Source organism: Myotis yumanensis, unplaced genomic scaffold (assembly GCF_028538775.1).
Source record: "Myotis yumanensis isolate MYYU_CA2020_CCGP unplaced genomic scaffold, mMyoYum1.0.hap1 SCAF_2, whole genome shotgun sequence".
Classification (NCBI taxonomy): Eukaryota; Metazoa; Chordata; class Mammalia; order Chiroptera; family Vespertilionidae; genus Myotis; species Myotis yumanensis.
Window position 1 is genome coordinate 71,745,739 of NW_027223753.1, and position 21,543 is coordinate 71,767,281.

The following is a 21,543-nucleotide window of genomic DNA, read 5'->3' on the forward strand; positions in this document are numbered from 1 at the left end:
TTTTTTTTCTTAAAAAGGTGGCCACTTTTGAAAAGGATAGTCTCTCTATTGAACTTAGGGCATTTGCTAACAGCAAAGAGTTCATGCTCTTGCATCCCACAGGGTTTTATCACTAGTTAGTAATATACATCTTGTTCAATGGAATTTGTAGATTTGTAACACAAAGGATTTCTATATCTTAATGTATCATATAATTTATTGACAAGGATAGAGAGAATTGGACCATACATACTTATTTTTAAAAGTATGTATTTTTATTGATTTCAGAGAGGAAGGGAAAGGGGGAGAGAGATAGAAACATTAATGATGATGAGAGAGAATCATTGATTAGCTGCCTTCTGCATACCTCACACCAGGGATTGAGCCTACAACCTGGGCACATTCCCTGACTAGGAATCAAGCCATGATCTCCTGGTTCATAGGTTGCCACTCAACCATTGAGCCACGCAGGCTGGGCAACATACTTATTTTTGATAGCCATCTCTGTTACTTTTTAGATAATGAACAGTATGGACTTAGGTTAGTGGTCTGCAAACTCATTAGTCAACAGAGCCAAATATCAACAGTATAACGATTGAAATTTCTTTTGAGAGCAAAATTTTTTAAACTTAAACTATATAGGTAGGTACATTGTCATTAACTTAATTAGGGTACTCCTAAGCTGACCTTTGCTAAAAATGTCCTCAATCTGATTGAGGTACGTTCGCTGAGGTTGACCCCTTCCAACTCTCCCATCCACACTTGTCTTGTATACTTGTTTCGTCTATTCTTAAATTGATGACAAAAATACCTGTAGGATTTGCAGCTGGTGGAAAAATACAGGTAACTTTATGCTTCAAGTAGGTACTTTTGTCACCCGCGCGCGATTTGCGGACGCGACTAGCGCTAACCACTGCACAACGAGACTGCTGACTAACTGGCTCACTCAACTCATGCATGAATCACGCGCGCCTCCCCCGTGCTGCTTATCCCGCGGCCCGCCTGCGCCGCGTCTTCCGTCGCCTGACCAACCGACACCCCCCACTTCTTCAAAATAGACTCGCTTATGGTTGGGGGTCACCACAACATGAGGAACTGTATTAAAGGGTCGCAGCATTATCTTCAAAATAGATTCGCCCAGGCTGAAAATCGACTTCTGTGCATGGGCCACGAAGTTTCAATCGCACTGTACGTGGGTTCCTGCACGTGGTATTTTGTGGAAGAGCCACACTCAAGGGGCCAAAGAGCCGAATGTGGCTCGTGAGCTGTGGTTTGCCGACCACTGACTTAGGTGATGCTGTCCTTTTTGATCTTGGCTGATTTTAACAAAGCATTGAAAAATATTTTCTTATTTCTCTTTCTGCTTTTAATTTCTAGTTTCTTTTTCATGGAATGCGCTTCTTTCTTATATGTAGGTGTCTATATTCTACCTATCTTTTAGGACCCAGTTTAAAATTTATCTGCTTACCCATAGCTATCATACTCAGTGGTGAAAGAGTGAAAGCTTTTCCTCTAAGAGCTACATAAGGATGCCTGCTCTTGCCACTTCTATTCAGCATAGAATTCAGCAAATTTTCTCTATCCAAATTCTCTCTATCTAGCCAGAACAATTATGCAAGAAAAGAAATGAAATATACCCAAATCTGAAAGTGTCTACTGAGCACAAAAGATTCAGGAGGCTTTGGCTAGAAATAAATGATAAAGATTTATTTAACAGTCTTTGGATTTGCAAATTGGGAAGGGAACTAGGCAGTATCCTGAGTGTTCCAAAGACAAAAGGAAAGCTGAAAGTTTTTTATAATAAAAGTCACATTCTTGAGAAGAAATCAGCACTGCATTCTTAGCCCTTGGATTAGTTCAAAATTATAGTCATGTCAGGTGATCTGGATGATGGATGTCAGGTGGTCTGGCTACATGAACATTCTTTTTAAGTTGTTCAAAGGGTTATCAGGGGTTTATCTGTAGGAATTATGTATCTGTGTATCTATAGACACAACTGAAGAGTTAAAAAGTTTAACTTCTTAGGCTAGTTAAAGCAAGAATGGAATTGTTTTGTCATGTCTCAGACTACTTAATTTTAATAATTTAGCAGCTTGACTGTAATGACTCAGTTTTATTTCTTTAGTCTTTCCTCAAGTAGAAGAAGTAAAATTGTGTCTGTTTGGAGATCATGCAATCTTGTAGGTAAGAAACACACAAAACTTTAGAACTAATAAATTCAGTAAAACTTAGGGTACAAAATCAGCATGCAAAAATCAATTGGGTTTTTATACACTAACAATGACCAATCTGAAAGGAAATTAAGAAAACAGTACCATTTATAATAGCATCAAAATTAATAAAATACTTGAATAAATGACCAAGAAGGTGAAAGACTTATCTATCATAAACTGCAAAACACTTGGAAAAAAAAGGGCACAAATAAATGGAAAAGACATCCATGTTCATAGATTGAAAAAGACTTAATATTGTTAAGATCTTCATACTACCCAAAGTTATCTACAGATTCAATGTAATTTAAAATCCCAATGAAATGTTTTGCAGAATAGAAAAAATCAGTTCTAAAATTCGTATGGTTCCCCAAGGGACACTGAATAGCAAAAATAATCTTGAAAAAAGAACATAGTTGGAGAACTCACTCTTTCTGATGTCAAACTTATAACAAAGTTACAGTATGGTGCACAACAGAAAACCCAGAATAAACCCTCACATATGTGATCAAATGATTTTGAACAAAGTAGCAATAAATCAAAGATCTAAATGTAATAGCTAAAGTTATAAAACTCATAAAAGAAAATATAAGGGAAAAGTTTCATGGCATTAGACTTGGCAGTGATTTCTTTTTTTTTTTTTATTGCTTAAAGTATTACAAAGGGTATTACATATGTGTCCTTCCCCCCCCCCCCCCCCCCGCCCTTGACAATCCCCTGGCCTCCCCTACCCCCCAGTGTCTTATGTCCATTGGTTATGCTTATATGCATGCATACAAGTCCTTCGGTTGATCTCTTACCCCTCTCCCTCCTGCCCCCCAACCCTCCCTGGCCTTCCCGCTGCAGTTTGACAATCAGTTTGAGGCAGCTCTTGGCAGTGATTTCTTATATTTGACACCAACAGCATAGCCCACAAAAGAAAATAAACTTTAATTTTTATGCATTAAAGGACACTATAATATATTGAAAATGCAACCAACAGAATGGGAGAAAATATTTGCAAGTCATATATCTGAATAGGGAGTAGCATCCAGAATATATAAATAATTCCCACAACTCAACAAACCAAAAAAAACCAACCTATTAAGAAGTGGGCAAGGGACTTGCATAGACATTTCTTCCAAGAAGATATACAAATGGTCAATAAGTACATGAAAAGATGTCCAAGATCGCTACTCATTACTGAAATGCAAATCAAAATGACAGTGAGACCATTGGGGTGGCTGTAAGAAAAACAGAAAGTAACAAGGGTTGACAAGGATGTGGAGAAATTGGAACCCTTGTGCATAGTTGGTGGGAATATAAAATGGTACAGTCACTGCAAAAAACAGTATGGCAGTTCCTCAAAAATTAACCATAGAATTATTGTGTAAGATCTGGCAACTCAACTTCTGATATATAAACAAAAGAATTCAAAGCAGGGTTTTGAAGAGATATTTGTACATCTGTGTCCCTAGCATTATTCACAACTAGAGGCCCGATGCACAAAAATTTGTGCACTCTGGGGGGGTCCCTCAGCCCAGCCTGCGCCCTCTTGCAGTCTGGGACCCCTCTGGGGATGTCTAACTGACGGCTTAGGCCCGCTCCCTGGGGGGATTTGGCCTAAGCTGGCAGTCAGACATCCCTCTGGCAGCCCGGGAACCCTCAGGGGATGTTTGACTAACGGCTTAGGCCCGCAGGCCTAATCTGTTAGGTGGACATCCTTAGCACTGCTGAGCGGCGCTCCCCTTGTGGAAGCACACTGACCACCAGGGGGCAGCTCCTGGTTGAGCATCTGCTCCCTGGGGGTCAGTGCGCGTCATAGTGACCAGTTGTTCCCAGTCATTTGGCCATTAAGGTCAATTTGCATATTACCCTTTTATTATATAGGATAGCCAGGAGGTAAAAGCAACTCATGCCCATTGACAGATGAATGGATAAGCACACTGGTATGCATGTACAATGAAATACTATTCCGCCTTAAAAAGGAAGAAAATTCTGACAAATGCTACAATATGGAAGGACCTTGAGGACATGGTAAGTTAACCCAGTCACAAAAAGAAAGAAAATACTGTATGATGCCACTTATATATGAGGCACTCAGAGTAGTCATGTGCCACATAATGATGAACCACATTTTAAACGATTTTCCCATAAGATTATAATGGAGCTGAATTTAAAAAAACTTTTTTTCAGAAAGAGGAAGGGCGAGGGAAAGAGAGAAAGATAGAAATATCAATGATGAGTGAGAGTAATTGATCCGCCTGCCTCCTTCATGCCCCCTACTGGGGAATGAGCCCAAAACCCAGGCCTGTACCCTGACTGGGAATCGAACCATGACCTCCTGGTTCATAGGTTGATGTTTAACCATTGATCCACACCAGCTGGCTGAGTTTTCTTTAAGAAATAGGAGTGTATGTGGTTCAGGAGGAATTTCTTTTTTTTTCTCTGACCGTAGCAATATTTGTGGGGTTTGGGAATAGATTTCCTCTCACTCAGAGCACCTCAATTTTGAGTGCACAGATTACATTCCAATCACCACTGACCTGTTTCAGCACAGAGTCCTGTCCCACCAGCACTCCATATGCAGATGGTGCCACAGCCCTTCCAGATCTAGCGTGATGGTCTTCAGAGTACACTGCCATAAACTTGGTTGAGGACCTAAGATCCTGTTCAAGGGCACAGGTCCCCAGGAGCCACCTTAACAAGTATTAAGGGCCACTGCCACTTCAGTAAAAGCTTTCCCTGACAGTGTGGAGCCTGCCTGCCTCTGTGTTATAATGATATGAAGCATAGATAAGTTTTATTTTTTCCCATCAATTTAATGCTAGAGAGAGTTCTTTCTGCCAGATAGGATCAATGGAACCAAAAACAACTTTCCAAAGTAAAAATAATTGAGTCCCCAGTTCTATATATCTTCTTCATATTAAACACCCCATCTCTTTTTAAAATGAATACCACATAAATTTCTTAATCTGACCACTGCTCCAAAATGCAGTAGCCAAAACCACACTGCCATGACAATCCCCTATATTCCTTTATGTCTCCATCTTGATTTCTTATTCCTACTGATCTTCAGGTCAGCTTCCCTCCCTCCTTTGACAGTCACTATTACGGTGTGGTCTAAACCTTGCCCAGCCAGTTTCTACTTGATATTTCCATTCATTCCAGCCCACATCCCTATTCATGGAGCAGTGTTGACAGCTTCAGTGTTCTGTTTATGAGCCTGTTGGAAGGAAGGAGGGACAGGGCTTGTGGAACAGTGCTTATAAAGTAACTAGAGGCCCAGTGCAGGAATTAATGCACCAGTGAGGTCCCTTGGTCTGGCCTGGCCTGCGGGATTGGGCTGAAACCAGCTCTCTGACATCCCCTGAGGGGTCCCGGATTGTGAGAGTGTGCAGGCCAGGTCGAGGGACCCCACCAGTGCACCGGGGTCAGGAAGGGACATGGAAGGTTGGCTAGTGGGGAGGGACCATGGAAGGGCTCCAGGGTGTTCCGGCCCATCTCACTCAGTCCCGATCGGCCAGACTTCAGCAGCAAGCTCACCTACCAATTGGAGTGTCTTCCCCCTGGTGGTCAGTGCACATCAAAGCGACTGGTCAACTGGTCGGTTGTCTGCCCCCTTGTGGTCAGTGCACGTTATCGTGAGCTGTTGAGCGGCCTTAGCATATCATCAGCATATTGTGCTTTGATTGGTTGAATGGCTGACTGGACACTTAGCATATTAGGCTTTTATTATGTAGGATGTCCTAGGCCTTCACATTTGCTCATCACTCATATACTTACCCAGAGTAACTCCCAATTCTGCAGGCTCCATTCATGGTAAGTACCCTATACAGGTGTACCATTTTTTATCTTTCACATTGTATCTTTATTGTACATTTTCTACTTTAAGATATGTTTCAATACATAATGCTTACCATTGTGTTATAATTGCTGGAAGTATTCATAGTTACTGCTGTACAGGTTTGTAGCCTGTGAGCAATAGGCTGTACCATAGAGCCTAGGTGTTTAGTAGGCTACATCATCTAAGTTTGTGTAAGTGCACTCTATGATGTTTGTACGGTGATGAAGTCACCTAATGACACATTTCTCAGAATGTACCTCTGTCTTCAAACAATACATGATTGTAGTAAAAATTACAGACAGAAAGTAGAATGGTGTTTGCCAGGGCCTGAAGGGAGGAGAGCACGAGGAGTTATTATTTATTTATTTATTTATTTAAAAAATATATTTCTTTATTGATTTCAGAGAGGAAGGGAGAAGGAGAGAGGTAGAAACATCAATGATGAGAGAGGATCATTGATTGGCTGCCTCCTGCACACCCCACACTGGGGCTGGAGCCCGCAACCCAGGCATGTGCCCTTGGCCGGAATCGAACCTGGGACCCTTCAGTCCGCAGGCCGATGCTCTGTCCACTGAGCCAAGCCGGCTAGGGCGAGGAGTTATTTTTTAATGGGTACAAAGTTTCAGTTTTACAAGATGAAAAGAATTGTGGAGATGGATAGTCGTTATGGTTACACAGCAGCGTGAATGTACTTGTCACTGAACAGTACTCTTGAAAATGGTTAAGATGGTAAATTTTATGTTATGTGTATTTCATTGCAGTTTAAAAAATGACGTTGTAAGGATTAGTAAAAACTCTACAGGTTAAAAATTTTTTAAAAAGGGGAAAACAAATCTTGGGCATCTGTTGACGTAACTAATCAACTTCAGTAAACGCCATGTTTAGAAATATCTTTGTTTTATTGTAGCTTTATATTTGGAATTATATGTCCCTTTAATTTCTACTTTACAAAAGAGCACATGACTTTGAATAATAGCAAATTTAATTTTTTTATTTTAGAGTTTTAATGAACTAAAAGGTAGCTTTACACACCTACAGTAGAACTCTAAACTTGACTTCAAAACCTTTTTTTAGCACATTCATTAAAACCCTGCCATAGTGGGATAAGTGAGATCCAGATATTTTAATAGCATAAAGTATAGTGTAAGGTTTGTGAAAATGCTATTTAGTTTGTTGTACTATCAGAAAAAAGCACAAAAGTAGAGATGGTGAAGAATTATACCTAAGTGACACTTAACTGAAGGGAGAAGGTCCCAAATGATCTTGTTTTTGTTGGTTCATTTCCTATCTTACTCTCTGAAGGACTTTTAGCTTGTTGCTGTTTTGAGAACAAGAGCAAGGTAAAGGACGAGAAGCAGTTACATTGTATTCAAATTTGTGTATTGTCCCTCTTGCTTTATTCAGTGATATTGTGCTTGTTAGCCTTATTAGAAACACTAGAGGCCCAGTGCACAAAAATTTGTGCATTTGGCGTGGGGGTCCCTCAGCCTGGCCTGTGCCCTCTCACAGTCTGGGACCCCTCGGGGAATGTTCACCTGCTGGCTTAGGCCCACTCCCCGGGGGATCGGGCCTAAGCTGGCAGTCAGACATCCCTTTGGCAGCCCGAGAGCCCTCGGGGGATGTCCACTTGCCAGCGGGGAGCAGGCCTAAGCTGCAGTCGGACATCCTTAGCACTGCTGAGGAGGCAGGAGAGGCTCCCACCACCACCACTGTATTGACAGCCGTCAGCCTGGCTTGTGGCTGAGCAGAGCTCCCCCTGTGGGAGTGCACTGACCACCAGGGGGCAGCTCCTGCATTGAGCGTCTGCCCCCTGGTGGTCAGTGTGTGTCATAGTGACCAGTCATTCCCAGTCGTTCTGCTGTTAGGGTCAATTTGCATATTACCTTTTTATTATATAGGATGGTATAAAAGAACCCCTTTGATTTTCAGAGATGGGGTGTTGTTTCCAAAGATTTAAGTTGAATTTGTTGCATTTAAAGAAGTTTCAGCTGTGCTAATTTGGGTCCTCTGAGAAATAGCCACCCAAATGGGTTTAAACCAAGAACTCATTAGAGGTAATACCTGGGAGAGGAAATGGAGAGGGAGCCAGAAGCAGAAAAAGCTGTAAGACCACAAGCCAAGTCTGACCTTGATGGAGGAAGAGAGGGAGGAAGGAAGGAAGATTGAGTAGGAGTAGCTTATGTTGCAGGGAAATTTTAAGGAGAGTTTGGCAAGGCTTTTGGGGAGACCTTGAGCCAAATTCACTTGTCAGAAGAGTCCTTGGACTCCCTGAACCAGATCTGTCTTTTTATCCCTGCCTTTCTCAGTCATTATGTGGGAACAACTGCAGCCCTGTCAGCTCTGCTTCCTGTGGTTAGAAATTTGAGAGGCACATTCTCATAGTTTCAACATCATCTTCTTATGTTATTTTTTATTCTTTATGTGGAATCTATTATGACCTGCTAAATCATTGCCTTTAAGAAACATGGCTCTATTGATTAAGAGCTTTTGTGTATTCATTTATAACCATACTTGGAGAAATTGAAGGATTGTATTATTTTTGTCTTGTCATATATTTGGTGCTTATTGATTTAAATTATAAATGCAAAAGAGGGAAGAGAACTACCCGTCCCGCCCCCTCTAAGCCTTTAACACCTCCTTGTCGTTATTGCTAATGACAATCGTGGTAGAGTAGAGGAGAATGTCATGGGAAGAGAAGTAAAAAAATATGCAATAGGATATTGGAAGGAGCACCTGGATAGATTTTGAAGTAACTAAGAGCTTAATTTAGAATTTAATTAAAGTTTTAATTAAAAGTTAAGATAGCAAGTGAGTTTCTTAAATATACTAGTTTGCATCTGTCTTCCAAAAAAGCAAAACCATGAGGAAACATGCAAATAATTAATAAGTTGACTTTTTAAAACTTAAAATATTTCTCAATTTACTTTGGAGGTAGATGTTGTTGATCCTGAGTTGTAAATTGATTTCTTGGTTCCGTGTAAACACAAAGAAAATTTCTACAGTCCCATATGAATCAAAGACTGAGAAAAGTCATTTGTGTTAGATCTTAAAAATGTCTTTGGCAGTACTTCGGTATTCAGAAGTGTTGGAGAAACTTTGGCAGCAAAGCAGAGCCATAGAGTAAGACCAAACTAGGACAGCAAAGTCATTATTCTGCTTTTTAGTGAAGAAAGTATTTTTTTAAACAGTTGTGACCTTTGGTGTTATACCAAAAATACCTTATTGGGACTTCATTTGGATGCAAGGCTGTGTCAAAGTATTTAGAAACACAAGGATTGAATATTAAGTAGTGACTTCTAAAACAATTATAACATTTTAAATGCATAAATAGTTATTTTTATGCCAGTTTTAACTTTTTAAAAAAAATGCCAGCTTTAATTTAATACGTTTTTCTTGTGTCCCCAAATGAATATGGTAAAATAACTTTAAACACCTTACAAATTTAAAAAATAATTTTAAAGGATACAGAAAATAAGAACTTTCTTAAATTTAAATATGAGACGATAAAATGGGAGATATATTTCACAGAAACTGTGGTTAGAATGAATGTGTTGGAAAAGGAACTGAGGGAATAATTAAGGCAATGAAATGGATAATATATATATATTATATGTTTTAAACATTTCTATTTACTTAATTTATTTCAGAGAGGAAAAGAGAGAGATAGAGATAGAAACATCTATGATGAGAGGGAATCATCGATTGGCTGCCTCCCACAAGCCCCACACTGGGGATTGAGCCAGAACCTGGGCATGTACCCTGACCGGGAATCGAACCTTGACATCCCCCCCCCCCCCCCGCCCCCCCTAGGTTTTGACGCTTACTCGCTGAGCCATGCCGGGTGGGCCCAGGATATTTGACCAGGTATCTGGCAGCATGGCCTAGCCAAATTGACACATAAAATTATATCACAGTCAGTTTTAGTGGAGTTTGAAACTATTTATTAAAAATGTAAAGATGCAATGTTTTCTGATTAGTTTGTAAAAATCACAGCCTGACATCATGGACATTTAGTAGCATATTTTAACATAGACCTTTCCACATTGGTGGGTAAGGTTGACTAAGGAATTGGAAAATGCAGTCAACAGTGAACTTTTTCCCTCAGCTCTTTTTATTTTTGTGAAGTGTCATTTGTTTCCCAGCTGTGACAATCACTAGAAACTAAATGTCACCGTTTAAAGCCAAGGCCTTTGGATTGCTTTCTTTTAAGTATTAAACCAAGATTTTAGAAATAATGAGTCATAGCCAAGTCATTGCTCTTACTAAAATTGTTGTTAGTATTTTAAAAAGTCATGGCCGAGAGGCTTTTGTTTGTTAAATAAGTAAAAATAATGTTTAAAATAAAGTTTAAAAATAATGTTTACTTCATTTTTTTGTGGATTTCATAATTTAATAGTACAGTGTATATAAATTAGAAATCCTATATAATAAAACCCTAATATGCAGATTGACTGAACAGCGGAATGACTGGTTGCTATGACACACACTGACCATCAGGGGGCAGACACTCAATACAGGAGCTGCCCCGTGGTGGTCAGTCCCTCCCACAGGGGTAGCGTTGCCCAGCCAAAAGCCAGGCTCATGGCTGCCAAGTGTAGTGGTGGTGACAGAAGCCTCTCCTGCCTCCATGGCAGCGCTAAGGACCCCTTGGGGGATGTGCGCCTCTCCGGCATAACCCGGCAGGTGGATATCCCCCAAGGGGTTCTGGACTGCGAGAGGGCGCCAGCCGGGCTGAGGCCCCTCCCTACCCCCCAGTGCATGAATGTCGTGCACCAGACCTCTAGGCCTATCTAATGAAGCGGGAATATGCAAATTGACCGGCACACTGTCACAAAGATGGCAGGGCCTACAGCGGATGTGGGGTTTCCGTAACACAAGATGGCTGTACCCACAGTGGAGGCTGATTTCCCGTAATGAGACTTAACGAGCAATCAGCAGGAACCGGAGGCTGTGTGATGCTGGGCCAGGGCAGGGGACCTGAGGCTGCATCCCCTGCCTGGTGGGGCATGACAGGGGACCTCAGGCTGCGCCCTCCGCCAGGTGGGGCTTGGCAGGTGACCTGAGGCTGTGCCCCCCCCCCCCCCCCCACCTTGTCGGGCTTGACGGGGGCCCTGCGGCTGCGCCCCCTACCCTATGGGGCTTGACGGGAGTCCTGAGACCGTACCCCCTGCCTGGCGCCAGGTCAGGGGACCTGAGCCTGCTCCCCTCACCCCCCACCCCCCGCCTGGCGGGGCTTGACAATGGTGGGGCCAGCCGGGTCTGGATCTCGCTCAATGGGGGTGGGGCCGGCTGGGTCTTTGGATCTTGCATGATTGTGAGGCGCTGCGGGTAGGCAGGGACTTGACTCTGGGTCCCGCGGCGTGCCCCAGACTCTGACAGGAGGAAGCTTTTCATATACATTTTACTAATTTTCTTTAATCTCTGACACTTCTATTATAGAGAAAGGGCAAATAGCAATTTTAAAATATATTCTCTAATTAATTCCCTTTAAAGTGCATGAATTTCATGCACCGGGCCACTAGTATACTTATAATAGAAGTATTTGTTCATATTTTTTACTGATAGGGGAGAGGGTTGTAATAAATTTGGAAATTTCAGAAGATAGAGAAGTATAATATAAAATTTGCTGAGGAAAATATGAAAGTTCATAGGTAAATAACTAATGTGATTAAACCATGGGTAATTTAGGAAAGAAACCTAGAATATAGAAAAAAATGATATTTTAATCTGTTATCAGCATTGTAGACTTGAGCTATGGGTGAAGGAGATAGCACCAAGTTATTAATTTGGAGATTTTTATTAAGGGATAGGAAATAATGGTTTCTTAGGCAACGGGTAGCAAGAAACTGAACCTTTTGGAAAAATGAAGGATGATTATTTCAACTTCAGACTATTCTTTTTCTTGCACTGTTTTTTTGTTGGGAGTTTTTACATTTGAAAGACATTTCCATATTAAGTTTACTGAGCAGTGCATCCTCTTGCTATTTTCAAGTCTACTTAGAAAGCCAAATGATATTGACAAAATTGTATGAAAGAATAGAATTAGAGTGGTAATACCAAACTATAATAGGCAGATAAATTGTATCGCTGCTGTTTAGAGAGTATTTACTTTTACCAGTGGAATTTTAAAATGATTTAAGGAAATAAGATAGGGAAAGAGATAAAAAGCAAAGACTTGGAAATTCATAGGTAAATAACAAATGTGATTAAATCATAGGTAATTTAGGAAAGAAACCTTAGAATATAGGAAGAAATGATATTTTAATCTGTTATCAGCATTGTAGACTTGAGCTATGGGTGAGGGAGACAGCACCAAGTTATTAATTTGGAGATTGTTATTAAGGGATAAGAAATGATGGTTTCTTAGGCAACGGGTAGAAGGGAATATTTTTTGAGAATTGAAAGAGCCTTGTAAGATTTATTCATACAGTATTAGTATTGTGTGTATTGCATTTCAGAACATTTAATGACATCACTATAATCCTGTTGAGGTCGGTGATGGGACTCCCGTATTAAGATGGAAAAAGTTTAGACAGCCTTGGTAACTTGCCCAAGGTCAGACATCTGATAAGTGTAGAGCCCAGAATATGAACCCTGATCATATTGGATTCTGTTCAGCCAATTTTCATTGAGTGCCTGCTGTGGTACCAGGCAAGCCATGGTGCTAATACCTTGGTAACTCAGAGTTGAGTAATACATGGTTCTTGCCCTCAATATAGTATGTCAAATGAAAAAGATAGGAATTTTTAGGGAGCCTTGGGACCCAGATAAAGGCCACTTAGCCCAATCTGTGAGTTTAGGGCAGCCTTGGGCAAACTATGGCCCGCGGGCCAGATCCGGCCCGTTTGAAATGAATAAAACTAAAAAAAAAAAAAGACCGTACCCTTTTATGTAATGATGTTTACTTTGAATTTATATTAGTTCACACAAACACTCCATCCATGCTTTTGTTCTGGCCCTCCGGTCCAGTTTAAGAACCCATTGTGGCCCTCGAGTCAAAAAGTTTGCCCACCCCTGGTTTAGGGCCATTTTCTGGAGGATAAAGTATCTGAACTGAATCTCAACAGAGGAATAAAAGTGCAAAAAGGTGACCAGGGGAGGGTGTTGCAGCTAGGGAGAACCACATGTGTAAAGACCTTCAGGCATAAAGTAGCATGATTCATGCTGAGGAACCTATTTCTGTGTAGGACTTAAAGGATGAGGTGGGTGCGGACCCGCAGAAGAGCCTAGGTTTTTTTCCCCCTCTTTTACTTCATTGCTTCTCTGGATGAATATTAGAAGCTAAAGCATTTGTGGATAAAATTAGACTTTTTACTGTGCTTTTACCTTTTCTAGGATCAGTTCGACAGCTTAGACAAGCATACACAATGGGGAATTGACTTCTTGGAAAGATATGCCAAATTTGTTAAAGAGAGGATAGAAATTGAACAGAACTATGCGAAACAATTGAGGTAAGTTAAAATTTTTTTCAATTCTCAGAAGTGAAATTACATGTGAAAATAGTTGGGTGTGCCCTGGTCGATGTGGTTCAAGTGGTTAGAGTGTTGGCCCACTCACTGAAGTGTCACAAATTTGAATCCCGCTCAAGGACACGTCACTGGGTTGTATGTTCGGTCCCAGTTGGGGCATGTGTTGGAGGCAACCAATTGATGTCTCTCTTATATTCATGTTTCTCTCTCTCTCTTCCATCCCCACTCCCTCCCTTACTTCCACTCTCTCTAAAAATCAATGGAAAAAATATCCTCAGGTGAGGATTAACAAAAAATAAACAAACAAAATAAAAATAGTTGGATATTAGGTAAATGTGATATATTAGAAGTTAAATTCTGTTTTTCATTGAAGTAGATTGAATTAGGTAACTGGCTTGTTTTAATTACCAATTTAATTAAATCATAAGTAGCTTCATTCCAAAAGATACTTAAAATCCTACAGTCAGGAAGCAAAATGCCAGTAAAAAGAAAAATTCCTGGTATAAATTCTGTACTTTACAGTTTTATTCCTTTGTAGTTTTTTGCTTTAGTAATCTTTCTAAAGCATTGAAGATTTCTTCGGTTTCTCATTTTTTTTTTTTAAGTTTTTATGACTTGGAAATTGAATGTGCTTAGCTGAGTTTCTTTCTGTCAAAAATCATATATATTACTGATTTTGGAATATGTGCCAGAAGATAAAAGTTTTAAAGGGAAAATTTTAGTCTTAAAACAAATGGAATTAATTTCAAGATTTTGTTGTAGCAGAAGATCATTGTTGGACCACAATTTGACAAGTCGTTTTGCTGGAACTTTTAATAGAAATGGTACTTGAAGTCTGAAGACTGGACACAAATCAGTACAAGGTTCTAGGGATGGGGTTAGGATTCTTTATATTCCAACTGACAGAAAATCCAACCTAAACAGGCGCACAGACTAAAAATTCCAGGCGTGTTTTATTCTGGGGTCAAATGTGTCCAGGTTCCAGTTTTGGATTCTACCTCCCCTTTGCTGCCTTTATCCTCAGGTTCCATTCAGTAGTACCATTCCTTTTGCCCTCTTAGCTCTAGATTTCATATCTTTATATCCTTACATCCTGGTGAGGAATAATGTTTTTTTTTTTCCTCTGTTGTGCATTTGGGGAAGGAGAGAGGATAGGGAAGGGGAAAGAACAAAATGAAGGAAGGGAGAAGAGGGTGATAGAAGGAAAGCAGAGTGCAAGCTGGTATTAGTTTCTTTTTTCCAGAAGTTCCAGCAAGGGTTTCTCCTTTTGTCATGCTCACCCTGTGTCGGTTATATGCTTATCCTGGACAATTCACTGGGGTGAGAATAATTAGAATGATTGGTAGCTAATGATGGGGGAGGGCTAGTTACTCAGGAGAAATTTAAGGTAGTGGATAGCAGAAGGAAGGGGTTGATAGTAGCATGAGAAACCACATGATACACTACAGTAGTAGTGATTTATACAATCAACTGACTAGGTTTAGGGATGAAATTAGACATGTATTATGAATAGATTATTAATAACTAGTGACCTGGTGCATGGACTTGTGCATATTGAAAGGAAATTAATTAGAAGGTGGCCGGGGGGGGGCGGGACTGGGAGAGACTGGCCGGACATGCCCTGGAGCCAGCTGCACCTGGGGTGGTGCTGTGGCTCGAAGGGCGTCTGTGGGGTCCCTCTGGCAGGTGGGTCCCTCAGCCTGGCCTGTGGGGATTGGGCCGAAACCGGCTCTCCGACATCCCCTGAGGGGTTCTGGAGTGCGAGAGGGCACTCTGTAAAGTTTCTGTCTTCAGGGTGTGGACCGCAAACGCAAGTGGCAGTAAACCAGATTTGAGGCCGACAGTGCCCAGCAACAACATAACCCACAGCCGAAGGTGGAATTGTGCGGTCCTGTGAGGAATTGGGCTCCCTCTTCTCCGGTTTCGGGGTGCGTACCCTAGGACTGGCGCTGCTAAGTCACTGCAGCTTGGCAGCTCCTGTGTTGAGCATCTTCCCCCTGGTGGTCACTGTGCGTCATAGAGACTGGTCGGATGGTAGGAGGGACACTTAGCATATTAGCCTTTTATATATGTAGATGTTTTTAAAATGATGCACATACTATTAGGACATTTACTGAAAGAGTGGCATCATGTTAAATTCTTCATCCATTTGCTTCCTCTGTTTTTTTTTTAAAAGCAGGTATTTCCCATTTGAGAATATAAACAGAGAGCCTATTAGCATATTAATAGTAATAGTGATGATATTTCACCTGTCCAGAAGTTACACTCTTGGAACTTTACCCCTCAAGAATCTAGAAGCATTAAGGACCTCTGAAAAGTTAAAATAGCAATCAATATTGTATTCACATGTGAACAAAAATTTTTCCTCATTTAATTTTAAATAGATCTCACTTCTAGCACAGTAAGTTCTTTGGATTCCAACTTTTCTAATAGAAGTGAAGAGAAGAAATACTTTAGGCAATACAGTGATGGCAGTGTGAAATGACAATAAAAAAGATTAAAATATTATTAAAAACAGATTAAAAAGAGTTTCCAGTCTAAAGTACCTGTCAGTAAGGGAATGATGAAAAATACTGTGGAATATGCAGTTTAAATAAATCAGGTATACTAGTATATTTAAACTTAAAGGCTATTTACTAGTAATCTATTAGTGTAAAAAGCAAGTTGTAGAACTGAATGTATAGCAAATCTGCTTGCTTATTCTAGTTTTTGAATACAAATTATCTGTAAAATTTATATGTATTCTCAAGAAGTACAGAAGGATACACCCAAGTTGTTTTATAGCAGTTACCCTCTGGGGAATTGGAGGGGGGATGGTAAGGTGGTAAGGGAAGGAACTTTTTTTATTTACACTTTTGAATTATTGAAGTTTTTAAAAACAGTTGTGTGTTATATTTTTGTAGTTTAAAACATTTGTTTTTAAGCAAAGAATGTGGTATAGTTCAATAGAGAATCTTACAACAAATTATAAAATAAAAAATTGGTAATTTAGAAGGTAAAATTTCAGCAGTCTGGAATATTTAACTGTCCAGAATAACTCAGGCCTCAGGGTTTCAGGATGGCCAAGCTTTCACCAAAGTAACAGACTTGTTTGCCTTTCTCTCTGTTTTGTGACTGATAACAATCATAATTTTCATTTACTTGCAAAAAAATATTTGAACATCACTTCACTGAAGCAAAGGTGGCTAGAATCCGCAATTATATTATATGAAAATGTAATTTTGCAGTGAGAAAGTAGAGTTTATTTTGCACAGATGCTCTAGATGAGTGATTTGCACCTCCCCCCCGCCCCCCCCCCCCCCCCCCCCCCCCACCTTGTCCAAAGGGAAGAGATTTGCCTTGTTTATTTCCTCTTCTTTAATGGAAAAAATTCTTTTGGTTAACTCCCTCCTGTTTATTCTATGTAGAGGACAATTTCTTTCATAGTAGGCAGGCAGCTTTTTTCCCTCCTAAATAATAATTATAATCAGAATGTTAAACATTTACATTTTAAACATACAAGGTGGGGCAAAAGGTTTACAATTTTGAGTATGGGAAACTCAGAGTTTATTCTTTTTTTTTTTTTTTTTTTTCCCTCTTAAAGTATTACAAAGGGTATTACATAAGTATCCTTTTTCCCCCCCCCCGCCCTTGACAAACCACTACCCTCCCTTACCCCCCAGTGTCTTATGTCCATTAGTTATGCTTATATGCATGCATACAAGTCCTTCGGTTGATCTCTTACTCCCCTCCCTCCTGCCCCCCAACTCTCTCTGGCCTTCCCACTGCAGTTTGACAATCAGTTTGAGGCAGCTCTGCCTCTGTATCTATTATTGTTCAAAAGTTTGTAATGGTCTTTATTATCCATGAATGAGTGAGATCATGTGGTATTTTTCCTTCATTGACTGGCTTGTTTCACTTAGCATAATGCTCTCCAGTTCCATCCATGATGTTGCAAATGGTAGGAGTTCCTTCTTTTTAACAGCAGCATAGTATTCCATCGTGTAGATGTACCACAGTTTTCTAATCCATTCATCTACTGATGGGCACTTAGGCTGTTTCCAGATCTTAGCTATGGTGAATTGTGCTGCTATGAACATCTGGGTGCATATATCCTTTCTGATAGGTGTTTCTGGTTTCTTGGGATATATTCCTAGTAGTGGGATCACAGGGTCAAATGGGAGTTCCATTTCCAATTTTTTGAGGAACCTCCATACTGCCTTCCATAGTGGCTGCACCAGTCTGCATTCCCACCAGCAGTGCACAAGTGTTCCTTTTTCTCCACATCCTCTCCAGCACTTGTCGTTTGTTGATTTGTTGATGATGGCCATTCTGACAGGTGTGAGATGGTACCTCATTGTTGTTTTGATTTGCATCTCTCGGATGATTAGTGACTTTGAGCATGTTTTCATATGTCTCTTGGCTTTCTGAATGTCCTCTTTTGAAAGGTGTCTATTTAGATCCTTTGCCCATTTTTTGATTGGATTGTTTATCTTCTTTTTGTTAAGTTGTATGAGTTCCCTATAAATTTTGGAGATTAAGCCCTTATCCGATATGACGTTGGCAAATATGTTTTCCCACGAGGTGGGTTTTCTTGTTGTTTTGTTGATGGTTTCTTTTGCTGTGCAGAAGCTTTTTATTTTGATGTAGTCCCATTTGTTCAGTTTCTCTTTAGTTTCAACTGCCCTAGGAGCTGTATCAGTGAAGAAATTGTTTTGGCATATGTCTGAGATTTTGTTGCCTTTGTATTCTTCTAGAATTTTTATGGTTTCCTGTCGTACATTTAAGTCCTTTATCCATTTTGAGTTTATTCTTGTGTATGGTGTAAGTTGGTGGTCTAGTTTCATTTTCTTGCATATGTCTGTCCAATTTTCCCAACACCATTTATTGAAGAGACTATCTTGGCTCCATTGTATGTTCATGCCTCCTTTGTCAAAAATTAATTGAGCATATTGGTTCGGGCTAATTTCTGGACTCTCTATTCTATTCCACTGATCTATATGTCTGTTCTTGTGCCAGTACCAGGCAGTTTTGAGAACAGTGGCTTTGTAATACAGCTTGATATCTGGCATTGAGATCCCACCTACTTTGTTCTTTCTCAGGATCGTTGCAGCTATTCGGGGTCTTTTTTTATTCCAGATGAATTTTTGGAGAGTTCGTTCTAGATCTTTGAAGAAGGCCATTGGTATTTTAATGGGAAGTGCGTTGAATGTATAGATTGCTTTGGGTAGTATGGACATTTTAATGATGTTGATTCTACCAATCCAAGAACATGGTATGTTCTTCCATCTGTTTATGTCTTCCTCTATCTCTTTTTTCAACGTCCTGTAGTTTTCTGAGTAGAGGTCTTTAACCTCTTTAGTTAAGTTTATTCCTAGGTATCTTAATTTTTTTGGTGCGATGGTAAATGGGATTGTTTTTCTGATCTCCCTTTCTGAAAGTTCACTGTTGGTGTATAGAAATGCCTCAGATTTCTTGGGGTTAATTTTGTATCCTGCTACATTGCCAAATTCATGTATTAAGTCTAGTAGCTTTTTGATGGAGTCTCTAGGGTTTTGTATGTATAATATCATGTCATCTGCAAATAAGGACAGTTTTACTTCCTCTTTTCCAATTTGGATGCCTTTTATTCCTTCTTCTTGCCTAATTGCAATGGCTAATACTTCCAGTACTATGTTGAACAGGAGTGGTGAGAGTGGGCATCCCTGTCTTGTTCCTGTTCTTAGGGGAAATGGTGTTAGTTTTTGTCCATTGAGTATGATGTTGGCAGTGGGCCTGTCATATATGGCTTTTATTATGTTGAGGTATGATCCTTCTATTCCCACCTTTCTGAGAGTTTTTATCAAAAATGGGTGTTGGATTTTGTCGAATGCTTTTTCTGCATCAATTGATATGACCATGTGGTTTTTTTCTTTCAATTTGTTTATGTGATGTATCACATTTATTGATTTACGGATGTTGTACCATCCTTGCATCTCTGGGATGAATCCTACTTGGTCATGGTGTATGATCCTTCTGATGTACTGCTGGATCCGATTTGCTAAGATTTTGTTGAGGATTTTGGCATCTATGTTCATGAGGGATATTGGCCTGTAATTCTCTCTCATTGTGATGTCTTTACCTGGTTTTGGTATTAGGGTGATGCTGGCTTCATAGAATGAGCTTGGAAGCGTTCCTTCCTCTTGAATTTTTTGTAGTAGTCTGAGGAGGGTAGGTTTTAGTTCTTCCTTGAATGTTTGGTAGAACTCCCCTGTGAAGCCGTCTGGCCCTGGGCTTTTGTTTGCTGGAAGCTTTCTGATGACTGCTTCAATTTCTTCCATAGTTATTGGCCTATTGGGGTTTTTAGATTCTTCCTGATTGAGTTTTGGAATGTTGTATTTTTCTAGGAATTTGTCCATTTCCTCCAGGTTGTCTAGTTTGTTGGAGTAGAGTTGCCCGTAGTATTGTTTAACAATCATTTGTATTTCTGTGGGGTCTGTTGTTATTTCGCCTCTATCATTTCTGATTTGGTTTATTTGGGACCTCTCTCTTTGCTTCTTGGTGAGCCTGGCTAGGGGTTTGTCAATCTTGTTTATCCTTTCAAAGAACCAGCTCTTGGTTTCATTGATTTTCTGTATTGTTTTTTTGGTCTCTATTTCATTGATTTCTGCTCTAATCTTTATTATCTCCTTCCTTCTGCTCACTCTGGGGTTTTCTTGTTGCTCTCTTTCTAATTCTTTGAGTTGTAGAGTTAGATGATTGACTACCATTTTTTCTTGTTTTTTGAGATAGGCCTGTAGAGCTATAAACTTCCCTCTCAGGACTGCTTTCATTGTGTCCCAGAGGTTTTGGATTGTTGTGTTTTCATTGTCATTAGTGTCCAGGATGTTTTTAATTTCTTCTTTGATGTCATCGGTAACCCAATCAATATTTAATAACATGCTATTCAGCTTCCAAGTGTTTGAGTATTTTGGGTTGTTTTTATTGTAGTTTATTTCTAACATTATGCCATCGTGGTCTGTGAAGAAGCTTTTTATGATTTCAATCTTCTTGAATTTGTGGAGACTTTGCTTGTGACCCAATATGTGGTCTATTTTTGAATATGTCCCATGAGCACCTGAGAGGAATGTATATTCCGCAGCTGTGGGGTGAAGTGTTCTGAAGATGTCAATTAAGTCCATCTGATCTAGTGAGTCATTTAGGATTGCTGTTTCTTTGCTGAGTTTTTGTCTAGCGGATTTATCCAGTGATGTCAGTGGTGTATTAAAGTCCCCTACTATGATTGTATTGTTGTCGATCTCTCCCCTGATATCTTCCAGAAGTTTTCTTATGTATGTGGGTGCTCCTGCATTGGGTGCATATATGTTTACCAGGGTTATATCTTCTTGTTGTATTGATCCCTTTAGTATTATGAAGTGGCCTTCCTTATCTCTGGTTATGGCCTTCACTTTGAGATGTACTTTGTCCGATATAAGTATTGCTACCCCAGCTTTCTTTTCCTTTCCATTTGCGTGAAAGATATTTTTCCATCCCTTCACTTTCAGTCTGTGTGAGTCCCTTCTAATGAGGTGGGTCTCTTGTAGACAGCAGATGTATGGGTCATGTTTTTTTATCCATTCAGCCACTCGATGTCTTTTGGTTGGAGCATTTAGTCCATTTACATTTAAAGTTATTATTGAAAGGTATTTGTTTGTAGCCATTTCTTTTTGTGTGTGTGTGTGTGGCTGTTTTCTTTCTGAGCTTGATATTTCTTCTTTTTACACCAGTCCCTTTAGCATTTCTTGCATGGCTGGCTTGGTGGTGATAAACTCCCTTAGCCCTTTTTTGTCTGTGAAGCTTCTTATTTCCCCTTCAATTTTGAATGATAGCCTTGCTGGATAGAGTATTCTTGGATTCAGTCCTTTGCTTTGCATCACTTTGTAGATTTCCGTCCATTCTTTTCTGGCCTGATGTGTTTCTGTTGAGAAATCATTTGATAATCTAATGGGAGATCCCTTGTATGTTACTTTCCGTCTCTCTCTTGCAGCCTGTAAGATTCTCTCTTTATCCTGAACATTTGCCATGGTAATTATGATGTGTCTTGGTGTGGGTCTTTTCGGGT

The 21,543-nt window shown here is 40.0% G+C and overlaps 1 protein-coding gene across 3 annotated transcripts in view; it reads left to right on the forward strand.

Moving 5' to 3' along the window:
- FNBP1L (formin binding protein 1 like) overlaps positions 1-21,543 on the forward strand; it is a 119,143-nt gene that overhangs the window by 41,626 nt on the left and 55,974 nt on the right. For all 3 annotated transcript variants that reach the window (XM_070405623.1, XM_070405621.1, XM_070405622.1), the window contains exon 2: positions 13,351-13,466. In XM_070405623.1, coding sequence (XP_070261724.1) covers positions 13,351-13,466 — 116 coding nt within the window. The remainder of the gene's footprint in view (positions 1-13,350; positions 13,467-21,543) is intronic.